Genomic DNA, 11,830 nt, shown 5'->3' on the forward strand with positions numbered 1-11,830 from the left:
TTCCGTCGTCTGGTGATACAAATGCTTAAGTGCGCTTAAATTTGATAACTTTTCATGTATGAATCTAATACCTTTTTAATATTGATATTGTGCTTATTTTCGTATTGTCAGAATCCAGTTCAAACTTGCTCTCGTAAAATCAAGATTTGTCCCCAAAATACACATCACCCATGTCAAACAGATAATGCTACCCATTAAAGATGCAGTCCAATATGATGCCCATTAAAGAAGCAGAAGCAGTCCAATATCACATCATAAATAAAGAACAGAAAATTTGGTATAAAGTTTTTATAAATTTTACTTCCTTTAATCTCTTAGAGTTTTTTTTTTTATTTACAATTTTAGTACATTTTTAAACTCAGAAATTTGCTGCCGTCGTTTGTTCAAAGCCTTCAGTTCTGTTTTTTATTCTTTTTTCTTTCTAGGACAGGTTCTTCCAGATTGTCCCTGCGGTGGCTGCATTTTCTGGTAATTGATCTCTAATTAATCGTCTCTTCTACGTTATACGATGTCGCATTAATGGTACCATAAGAAATTAGTTAGTGGCATTGGCAAAATATAGAATTTTTGTGGCCGCTTTGTCCTCCTCTCCCCTCCTCTTAAGTTATAAATAGCAAAAACGTCCCATACATCTGCCCCTCCTCTTTCTGTAGAAAACCAAGCACTCCCTGGATTTTACTGGCCCCTCTCTCTCAAGATGCCATTTCCGAGGGGGCCAAGGCAATCCAACCTTGAAGGCTTCCTCAACTGCACAACGCCGACGGTTCTGTCCCATTTTCTTCCCGAGGTCTGTTTACTTGAATTCGCTTTCCTTTCCGGCTTTGTTGTTTTGTCTTAAACCCAATAGTACATTAGGGATTTTCTTCATTGGCTTTGGCGCGCAGACCAGTTTGAGAAGTTTGAATCGGCTTTGGCATCCTTGGGAAGGGGAAACTGTGGAATACTTCAAATTAGATGATCTCTGGGCCTGTTACGATGAATGGAGTGCTTATGGAGCTGGAGTTCCAATCCTCTTAAAAGGCGAGGAAACCGTCATCCAATACTACGTTCCCTACCTTTCTGCGATGCAGATCTTTACCAGTAGTGCAAACTCGCCGAATTCCAGGTAACGGACTTCAGTTTTTGCTTTTCAATATTAATGCTTGCCTTCATTCAAGAGGGTAGTATAGTTGCATTAGTTGCTTCCGCAGTTCAGAACCATCTATCTGATTAACACGAATACGTACAAGTTGCAGCTCTTTTGCATGCATGAACTACCTTTTCGAAGAACATATTATTAGGCAAACGTTTTACATTTTGAGACTTGTCTCATCCTGGTTGATTAATTCTTGGCAATGCCTTCGTCTTTGACCGATTTTATGCGGGGGTCAGAAAATGTTGGCCATTTTTTCATTTGCCATTTTCAAAAACTCAACCAATTCTTAAGATTGAGCGGTAGGAGAGTTCCTGCACTGTGAGTAGGTAATTCTTGGATGTCTTGAATCGATTTGTCTTCGAAGACAAACGTGAACTGAAAATAAAGGAACCTGAACGTACGTTTCTTGCATCGTGCTTCAAGCATCAAATACCCAAGTTTAATTAAACGACGACAAGAGGGGGGAAAGGCCAGACTTTTCCGTCTACTGTGGAGCCAAATCCACTTTTTGCGAACGTATTACGAAGACAACGAGAGAGGAGGGCCTTTACGAACCCAACAATTCTGGTGGTTGCTTACCCGGTCGGATTTTTTTTTTTTTTTAACAGCCAAACTGTTTTCGTGGTACAAATACAATGGCCTTTCTGCTTCTTTAATGATCTCCGCTCCTCCAAATACGTACTTAACTAGCTGTCTCAAGAGGCCCGCAGAATCTACAACTTGCACGGACCGTCGGATCGGCTTTCCCCAAGTTGATTCCGGCGATGGTCTCTAAGTTGAGACTCGGAATCATGACCAGAATCCTGATTCTTGTCAAATTTATCAATTTTCTGAATTTATTTCCATTCCATGAATGAACCTCTCCGTTTCAGATTAAAGTTGATGCGGAACGAAGGTCATAGGGAGTTCTTCCTCTGGTTTGAGTTTTTTGGGCATCGGTCTACTTCGTACTCAGGAAGCACTGTAGTCTTTGGGTCGTCGTCAGAACTCAGATACTCTGGATAAACGTCTCGTTCCATCGTCCCTGTTTCTAAGATAAACCTTCCTGTGTGAGAAGCATCCCTACGACTTTCTTGGCTTAAATTTCAGTCTTCCTTAAGAAATCCAAAATATACAGTCTGCTATATTTAAACACAACTTTCATGTCAGATTCGTGGAGGGTTAGAGTTAGTTTCCTTGACCACGCCTGTCGATTATATAGAAACAGCGATTTCTTGCTGTGATGAGAAGTAAGCCCTCTGTCGTCTGGCTATCTGGTTAATTTCTTGTCTCTAGCACGTTTGCTCTTTCGCATGTAGTCCTTGCGTTAAATAATCAATCTGTGTTGTGTTTGTATCTCTGATGGGAACAATAGCTAGCATTTATACATGTCGTATTCATTTTAGTGTTCAAAACAAAACCCACACTTGCTTCATGGCTTGTCTGTAACTGTTCATGTGAGGTCTATGGTCATCAGTGAAAACATTGATGTTTCAGAGATAACAGAGCAACATATGAACCGCATATATAATCGTGCTCATGTTCACTTATCACATATGGTGAAGGATCGAGATATCTATTTAGTTTATATCACGATTCAGATCCTTTTCTTAATTATCTCACATTACAAAATATAGTGTGAGAAAAAATATCCGGTGTTATATAAACAGGAACTTGGGTGATGAAAGTGAAGCAATGGGAGACTCATATAGTGATATCTCCAGTGATGAGAGCGAGAGTGAGAAGCAGTGGAAGTGGGATCTTACCATGGCAACGGAGCAAGAGAGCTTGTGGCGGCATCTTAGCGACAGACTTGGCTTTCTTTATTTTCAATACTTCGAACGGTCAGCTCCGTACTGTAGAGTGCCTCTAGCTGATAAGGTAAGCTCTCACTCCTTCTCTGATCACTATCTGTGGCTTTTTACTGTGTTATCGAAGTCCTCAACAGTACGTTAATGCCTTTTTTTCCAGATCCATGGGTTAGCCCAAAAGTTCCCTGGACTCGAGACTTTGAAGAGTGTTGATCTCTCACCAGCAAGCTGGATGGCAGTAGCATGGTACTCTTTTCTTTTTATTAGTAACTTCAATTAATGCATATACAGTAAGTCCTCTCTGAGACACTCTAGCTCACCAAAAAACTCGAAGCTTTAAATTAGTTATCTTCTCTGGAGCGGTAGAAAAATGAAAACGTCTAACGTGAAACAGTATCTTCTCAGGTATCCAATTTATCACATTCCTACAGGGAGAACTGTGAAGGACTTGTCTGCATGCTTCCTGACCTATCACACCCTGTCGTCTTCGTACCAAGGTTTGTATGATGTTTCAATATATTGCCATTCCTTGCTTGCTTATCTGATTGAGTTAATATTTGTGACACGAAATTAAATTGGGTGGATGCGCAGAGGTTAGGAATGAGGATAATTACGGAAGTCCAGGAAGTGCGTGCTGCGAGGGAATAGCTCTGTCTCCGTTTGGACTGGCAACCTACAAACTGCATGGGAGCCTTTGGATCCCGGGAGAAAATGGTCGGGACCAGGAAAGGTTGGTTTCACTGTTAAGTGCGGCAGACTCGTGGTTGAAGCAGCTTAGGGTCCAGCACCATGACTTCAATTACTTCGCGGGAATCCGCCTTGGCTAGGGGCGGCAAACACAGACTCTTCTTTATTCTTCCTGCCATGGCCAGAGCATTTTCTCATGAGTATGCCCATTGAGGAGTCGATTGGCTGAGGGAACTACGGAGCTTTTCACTTGAGGGGTGGGGGGCACCTGCACGCATAATGCGTATAACATGGTCTCGACCTTTTCGATACAAATTAAGGGAACCTCGGACTTGGTCAGATTTGGGAGATTGAGCTATCTCAACTTGATCGTTACCTCAAATGCTTCCTAATTCATGCTTCAATATTTTAAGTAGGGAATGCATTATTTGATCTGAATTCGAGACCCATGGTTATGCTGTTTTCCTTCTCGTTTCGGGCCTGCATGTGCTTACCCGCACGACAATATTAGCCAAAGTCTACTGTTGGGCAGAAGAAGAAACAGAAAATTTTTACATTAACTTAGCATCTTTAAAGCTTTCCTCATCAATTACACATTAGACTAGACTCACACATTTGATTAATCAAATCTCAAATGGCTAACTTAGAAGTGACATGAATGTATATGGGCTCAAAGAATCAACTGATAATTACAGTTTTAAATAAAATTAAAGTTATTAATTTGCATTCATAAGGAAACAAGTATACATTTGAATTAACAAATCCTCTGTACCCCATATAAGTCTAAACGACCTCATTTCAACAACTTTTCTATCCAAAAGCTCAATTAGCAATTTTATTTAGTCCTACTCCTATAAATTATAACTATATTTTGTTTACCTCTTTATTTAACAGATTTTTATTTTTTTTACTTTGAATCAATGATTAAAATCAATGTCATAAAAATCAAATCACCATTTCTTCATAAGAAAATGCTTGAACGGGAGCAAACTAGTCGATTTGGGTCAAGTTCAAACTAGACTAATTAACCAGCCAATTATTTATGGCTTTTTTTTTTTTATATATAAAAAAAAAAACTGTTCTCGTTATGTGAGAACTGAAAATAGGGTCCAATTTCTGTTCAATTGAGTTGAACCAGTTCGGTTCTAACAACACTAATCAGAAATACCTAAATACACTTAGTAGAAAAGAATAAAGCTTTTATATTATATTCATGTTTAAATTACGATTTTTAAATTTTCTTATTATGAACATTTCTTACTTTAATATAGATAGATATTTATGAAATAACATGTATTAATTATTAAAAATAATATAGCAAAGCTTTAAAAAGAACAATAGATGTATTTTTCCTAGTTTAATATTGATATTTTTTGCAAAATTTATATCCTTCCTTTTTCCTTGTTTATCCATAAGTTTATCAAAATTTTAGCTAGTTAAATTTCACTCTTAGAAAATGGGTTTTAGATATTTTCATCCTCTTACATGAGTTAGATGCATTGAAATAGGGTAGGACCAAAGCTGGGTGGTGCGTGGGTTAATACTTACAAGCTGTGGTCTCAATTTTTAAATCACTCGAGAAGGAAAAGATGTTCAATTCCTAAGGTTTCACACCATAGGCAACATATTATTAATGGCCAGCTGGTTAATTAAAGCAAATTGAAAGGAGTGAATAAAGGTGTGAACCGGGTCAGGGTCGGCAGTTTTTTTTTTTTAGGGTCTCGTCGAACTGGAAATACAAATAGGGAAAAAAAAAACACAAAAAGGGGGGAGAAATTAAGAAGGCCGCTCCACGCGTGAGCGCAGAGAATCCATGCAAAATCTGAGCGGATCTCCAGGGGCTCCAAGTATCAGTCTTTCATTTATCGGAGTCGTTATACAAAAGGAAGAGTAAGAGAGTGTTGCTGTGTTGTTAACATAAAACAGCCTGAGGTGGAGAGGGGAGCTACAGATGCGGGGACGTGAAGTAATAACAAGGCACGCCTATCGCCGACCCCTGGAGTGCCTCAACAACCTTTAAAGCATTCTTCTCGTTCCCCTCCAATTTAGCATTGCAAATTTTTGGACATTAAAACCTAAAGAGAGTGTTTATTTTTCACAAAGCTCTCTTCCATCGACTCCCTGCCCTCTCCGCCTCCGTACCCACCAACCCTTCCGCCTCTCGGCCGGTGGCGGGGGGAGTTCTCTTATAAGCTCGTAGCAATTATATAAAATGGAGTTGGAATTGCGGTCTGATCACCCTCCCATCTCCACGACAGATACAGACGGAGGAGCCCTCTCCTTCTTTGGGACAGTCAATCATCCCATCAAACTCCAGGTCAGTCCCCTTATTAGCTCCCCCGCTTTTTTTTTTTTTTTCTTCTCACTACATCTCACTTGAATATTTTCTTATTGTTGGGTCCGCTACTATCTTCTCTCCGCTAATCTTTTTCCTTTGGCTTTGCTTTCGATTCAAGTTCCGTTTTTATTTTATTTTATTTTATTTTATTGCTACTGAGAGCGGCACTGAGATTACTTAACTGAGGGTATTTAGACGGGGAGGGAAGGGGAGGGGAGGTTTCTGTGGGGCTTCCAATTTTTAATCTCTTCCCACAGATCCAAGACCATGACAACTTTCCCCTTTGTCTTCCTTTATTTGCCTTCTTGTCTTTTTCTTAAGCTCGGTGATGGATGACAACTATATTAGTATATTGTTGTCAGGAATTCAGTCAGTAAAGCCTATTTGACTTTCTAAATGTAAATTTGTTTACCCACCCAAAGTGTCCCAACAAAAAAACTTCGTCTTCGTCTTCGTCTTCATCCTCACTTCACGATGTCTCAGACTGATCAGTTTAGCTTTATGACCCCATTAATTAAGAAGCTACACTCAAGTTTTTAACACATCGCATCTCCATCAATGGCTTTATGTACTAGCAGTATAGGATCTCTAAAGTCTGGACAATTTTTCAGAAGATTTTTTTGAACCGTTTATGTTTTAGGTTTGCTATATATTCTGATTTACAAATTAGAAGTCTAAATACCCTCAAATGCCAGCATAATCGTGTAAGTTGTAACTACGCGCAGTTTCATGAGGTCGTGTATCGGATCGGCAAGGAGAAGAAGAGTCGTTGTCTTGGCCGCCTGGGATCAAGCGAGGGAGATTGTGAGCGAATCATCTTGAAAGGCGTAACTGGGACGGTCCTTCCAGGGGAGATGCTCGCTATGTTGGGCCCCTCTGGAAGTGGCAAGACTACTCTGCTTACGGCTCTCGGGGGACGTCTGGGTGGCCACCTCTCAGGCACCATCTCCTACAACGGGAAACCCTTCTCCGATGCGATCAACAGAAGCATCGGCTTCGTAACCCAGGACGACGTCCTCTATCCCACCCTTACCGTCACTGAAACCTTGGTCTACACGGCTCTTCTGAGACTGCCGCGAACAATCTCCAAAGACGATAAGATCAAACACGCTGTGGCAGTCATCGACCAACTTGGCCTCACCAAGTGCAAGGACAGTATCGTGGGAGGAGGACTAGTGAGAGGTGTCTCCGGTGGGGAGAGGAAGAGGGTTAGCATTGGTCAGGAGATACTGATAAATCCTGGTCTCATTTTCTTGGACGAGCCCACCTCGGGTCTGGACTCCACAACCGCGCAAAAGATCGTCTCCACCTTATGGCAAATGGCCTCCGGCGGAAGAGCTGTAGTCATGACCATACACCAGCCGTCCAGCAGGCTATTTTACATGTTTCACAAGATTTTGTTACTGTCGGATGGGAACCCGCTGTATTTCGGGAAAGGGTCCGATGTTATGGACTATTTTGGGAGTATAGGCTACAGTCCTTGTGTCGCAATGAACCCCTCTGACTTCCTTCTGGATCTTGCCAATGGTACGTACGTCTCCCTAACTGGGTCAGTTACGGTAAAGGTCTGCGAGATAGTGTTAGATGGCAGCTTGTTTCTTGGAAGGGAAGATCGGATAAGATAGAAATATTGGTTTTCGTTACTTTTTGTAGGTGTGTATGAAGGCGCCGCGGAGGAGATGCAGGGGCAGACAGCGGTGAAGGGAGCTTTGTTGGACGCGTACAAGGCCAACCTCGCAGACAATCAGACAGAGGAGTTCTATAAACAAATGAATGACAGCAGAGGCAACGGTAATGCGAACGAGAAAATGATGAAAAAGTGGAACACAAGCTGGTTGCAGCAGTTCAGGGTGTTACTTGAAAGGGGTATAAAAGAACGGCGACATGAGACCTTCTCTGTGCTGAGAGTGTCCCAGGTGATAGTGGTCGCCGTCATCACGGGTCTGCTATGGTGGCGCTCCACTGTTGGACACATACAAGATCAGGTTTTGATAATATTCAGTTTCTTTTGCATTATAGTATGTAAACTGAAACAAGTCGGGTAAAATCTGAATTATTCAGTACTATTGGGCTTGTCTTTTGGTTCGTGGCTTACAGCATTTGAGACTTTCAAGTAGTGAAATTTGTTTTCTTTGTTGCCAACAGATTGGGCTTCTCTTCTTCTATTCGAGCTTTTGGAGCTTCTACCCCGTATTCCAGGCGATTTTCACCTTTCCCCAGGAGCGGTTGATGCTGACAAAGGAGAGGGCTTCGGGCATGTACAGGCTCTCCTCATATTTTATGGCCAGGATGGCTGGCGACATGCCCATGGACGTAGTCCTCCCTATAGTTTTTGTCACCATGACGTATTGGATGGGAGGACTTAACCCAGGAGCCGCGCACTTCTTTTATACGCTGGCAGTGGTTCTCCTGTGCGTGCTGGTAGCTCAGGGCCTTGGCTTGGCAGTGGGGGCTCTTCTGATGGACCTCAGATCGGCATCCACCTTCAGCTCTGTTCTGCTCCTCACCTTTCTGCTCGCATCTGGCTATTATGTCCAACATGTACCCGTCTTCATCTCTTGGATCAAGTACATCTCCTTTAACCATTACGCCTATAAGCTCTTGCTGACTTCACAGTATACAAAGAAGCAAACATACAAGTGCGGCTCCGATTCTATTTGCCTCGTCCAAGACTTCGCCCCCATCAAGTTGGTTGGCCTCGACCAAGAAGTCACCAGCCTCGTCGCTTTGCTCCTCATGCTCATCGCCTATCGCCTGATAGCTTACATGTCTTTGATGAGGGTTGGTGCCAAGCCTTAGGATCGGCACTTCCCTTCTTTACTAAATTAAATAATTACTTAAGAAAGATATATATGAATCAATATCTTATGTAATCTGCTATTTTTGTAGCTGGAGTTAGAATATTAATATAATTTCTGTTTTGTAGTCTAAAACTATGGTCTAAATATAAGTAACCTTTACACTTTTCTTCTTAATTTCCTAATTTTAACTGATTAATTAGCTTGAGACATACATATCTTAATTTATGACTCTCCTAGTCTTCCTTAAAATAAGCCCTAAACCTTATAGCAAGACTTGCTTGTAGTGAGTCCCTTGTATACTGAATGTGGAGTTTTAGTGGTCAATTTTGCTTGCTCCTTCTTCCCTCTTCTCCTACTTTTTTGTGCTTCTGCTTGGCCATGAGACATCTACTCTTCTCTCTCAGTTCTGTCTTCATTGTCCATCACCCTACACTTGACGATATATAGTTCCTTCGTACCACTACTACTTGTGCCTACTCGGACTCTCTCTCAAATATCATCTGCCCCTACAGTCTTAAACTAAGCTCTCATTTACTTCGCCACCAACCATTTGACATTTGCTTTTCTTCTTCATCATCCTCTCTTCGCCTCCATATTTACACCGTTTTAATGCTTCTCTTTCACAATTCGTGAACGATTCTGCTCTTACTCATTGATTGCTTGCCTATCTTTGAGGTGTCGCTGGCGAACCTACCTTCGACATAGCTTCATATTTTTATTTCTGACTTCTTCTGTTCGTGTGTTTTTGAAAGTAATTTGAGACAGGAAACGAAGTTCAACCCCTCTTATTCTATGACTGCAGCAAATGAAGGCATTGAAAGTTATTTGGTGGGACCAAAATATTCTACGCTGAAACTAGATTTTGCATTATGATTGAAAGATATCAACTCAAACTACTGCATCATTGTCTCCACTACTCCATACAAACAGAGAGCAGCGTAAAAAGAAAAATTCAAAGTGTGGAAAGATAAAACATGGTGTCCTAAACTCATACGCAGTTTGAGTTCACACATCCGGTTTCTATAACGAGAACAAGTCAGACCTCCAAAGGAGTGTTTTTTTTTTTTTTTTTTCTGTTCGATTGGATTTCTATATTTCTAGGCATTTCAATGGCGGCCTATTCGTTTGTAAGATTTGATGGGTCCATGGAGAAGCTTCCCCATAAATCATTTTGTTTAGACATGTACAGTAAATAAAAAAAATATATTGGGAGACGGGATTTGGAGTAAAGCCTACGTATGTAGATCTTTTATGAGAAAGGAAGGCCTTGATCCCAGACTCCATGTTTGGACTCGTGATCATAAAGGAAACCAAATAACATAAGAACGGACAAATATTGGATTAGTTTAATCATTTCTAAACTAATCCAATTGGCTATCAATTTCACTTCCTTTGGTACAGATTGGAATGATGAAGATATTACTTGAGGAAATAAAAGATAGATTAAAAGAATGTGAACGAGTATATTGGGTTGTTTATCGGCGATCAGAGCACAGGTTGAAGAATCGTTTGCCTTATATAAGTCTCCTTATTTTCCTCCTCTTTCAGGTTCTTCAAAATGATGTCTGAAGCCGTCCTCACAAGATCTGACCAATTCCTAAGGTCCCCAAAACACAAGGGAAGAAAGTATAAGGTTAGAAAGATGTATGATCAAATCCCAAGTGAATGATATTGATTAATAAATAAATAAGTAAAGGCATGTTGGATCTGAACTAATTAGGAAGAGGGTTATTGCTAAATAAATAGAGATAAGTTGTGAAAGTGAGAGCTATCAACTAGCCTTAAAGCTAGAGGAGATTTGGTGTCTTGTTCGGGGACTAGTTAGACTGAGTTTCCCCATTTCAAGCTTCATTAGGCCTGTGATAACCACGTATAAACCTAATGTAATATAAAAACAAAGAAATATAATAATAACAACACCTTCAGATTAATTAAAATGATTTAAAAGTACAAAAACAGACTAATTAAGAAAATTTACACGGTTCAACCTATATCCATTGGAATATCCATGGAAGAAAAACAAGAAGACAATTTTTTTTAGACTCGCTGAGATGGTGTCTAAGTTTTTAAGAAATAAAAAAATAGCAAAATCCGGGCTTACACTTTCTACATTAGCGTTAAATCTCTCTTTCTTCTTGCGCGATTGTTGAAAAACTATTGACCATGGAGATCCGATCGATATTAGTGAAACGATACGCTTACCCACTGCTGGAATCGAATGTTAGGCCTACAGTATAGCTGGCTTCTTCGAGGGCCCTTCGGAACCTGAGCATCTCTCTAGGAGGGCAGCCGGCGCAACCCACGACTCGAAGATCCGAAGGCTCGACGTCAAAGAAGATGGGGATGACCTTTTTCTTGGCCTCCACCATCAGCGCCAGCTCCTGTAGACAGAAGTAGGACTCTCTGTAACGAGGGGAGAAGATGGCAACCCCGACCTTGGAGTTCCTGATTGCAGAGGCTATACTCTGAACTAGCTTATCTCCCGCCTCCATGCTTCTATTATCCAAAAAGGGTCGGAGGTTAAGCTGAATGAGACGGTCGTAGAGCAGAGAAGCGATGGTTCGCTTGGTGTCCACCCCTCGGTGGTTTATGAAGACATCCCACGGCCTCATCTCGGACATAGAGCTTCTCATATTGGCGGCGAAGGGCACGGTGTTGCTGGATAAAACTCGCTGCATCGTTTTGATTTCTTCTTTTCCTTAAGTTACCAACCAGATCGATCGAGGTTCGAGGAACAATGGATTGTGTTCGAGCGAGGCGATCCTTGGCGCGCCTTTAATTTGCAACGACTCCGTGATAAGAGGAGGAGAAATTAAAGACGACTGAAAGCTCTTCCTGCTAGTTGTGCTGGGGGCCTATCGCGTTCAGGTAGGAGATATTTATACATGCAAACATTGGACAGTTGGATACCTTCAATATGTTCAAGAACCGTCGGTCGCAATTCAAAGGATCAGATGCCATCCCTCTCGCTTCAGTTGATTTCTCGCTCGCATGAAACCATTAAAAAACGAATGTTTGAATCTGTTTTTGACGGGGAGAAATTCTAGTGTTGAAAACCTTCAAACACGTACATGTGGAA

The 11,830-nt window shown here is 41.2% G+C and overlaps 3 protein-coding genes across 3 annotated transcripts; 2 read left to right on the forward strand and 1 right to left on the reverse strand.

The window, feature by feature from the left end:
• Nucleotides 1-697: 697 nt before the first annotated feature.
• On the forward strand, nt 698-6,490 carry LOC137938748 (uncharacterized). The gene is made up of 7 exons (XM_068783775.1): nt 698-787; nt 885-1,105; nt 2,785-2,995; nt 3,086-3,171; nt 3,331-3,422; nt 3,517-3,731; nt 6,473-6,490. The coding sequence occupies exons 1-7, from the start codon at nt 698-700 to the stop codon at nt 6,488-6,490; spliced, it is 933 nt and encodes a 310-aa protein (XP_068639876.1).
• An 18-nt stretch (nt 6,491-6,508) lies between these two features.
• On the forward strand, nt 6,509-8,749 carry LOC137943217 (ABC transporter G family member 9-like). Its single transcript, XM_068788908.1, has 4 exons — nt 6,509-6,543; nt 6,591-7,477; nt 7,604-7,935; nt 8,096-8,749. The coding sequence occupies exons 1-4, from the start codon at nt 6,509-6,511 to the stop codon at nt 8,747-8,749; spliced, it is 1,908 nt and encodes a 635-aa protein (XP_068645009.1).
• Nucleotides 8,750-10,236: 1,487 nt separating this feature from the next.
• Nucleotides 10,237-11,372, reverse strand: LOC137943218 (probable 2' cyclic ADP-D-ribose synthase BdTIR). Its single transcript, XM_068788909.1, has 2 exons — nt 10,954-11,372; nt 10,237-10,348 (listed from the first exon to the last, which is right to left on the reverse strand). The coding sequence occupies exons 1-2, from the start codon at nt 11,370-11,372 to the stop codon at nt 10,237-10,239; spliced, it is 531 nt and encodes a 176-aa protein (XP_068645010.1).
• Between the last annotated feature and the right edge of the window lie 458 nt (nt 11,373-11,830).

The sequence above is a fragment of the Aristolochia californica genome, unplaced genomic scaffold, assembly GCF_029961685.1.
Source record: "Aristolochia californica isolate CCGP_79_NKW_82.1479 unplaced genomic scaffold, dmAriCali1.0.hap1 SCAF_10, whole genome shotgun sequence".
Taxonomy (NCBI): domain Eukaryota; kingdom Viridiplantae; phylum Streptophyta; class Magnoliopsida; order Piperales; family Aristolochiaceae; genus Aristolochia; species Aristolochia californica.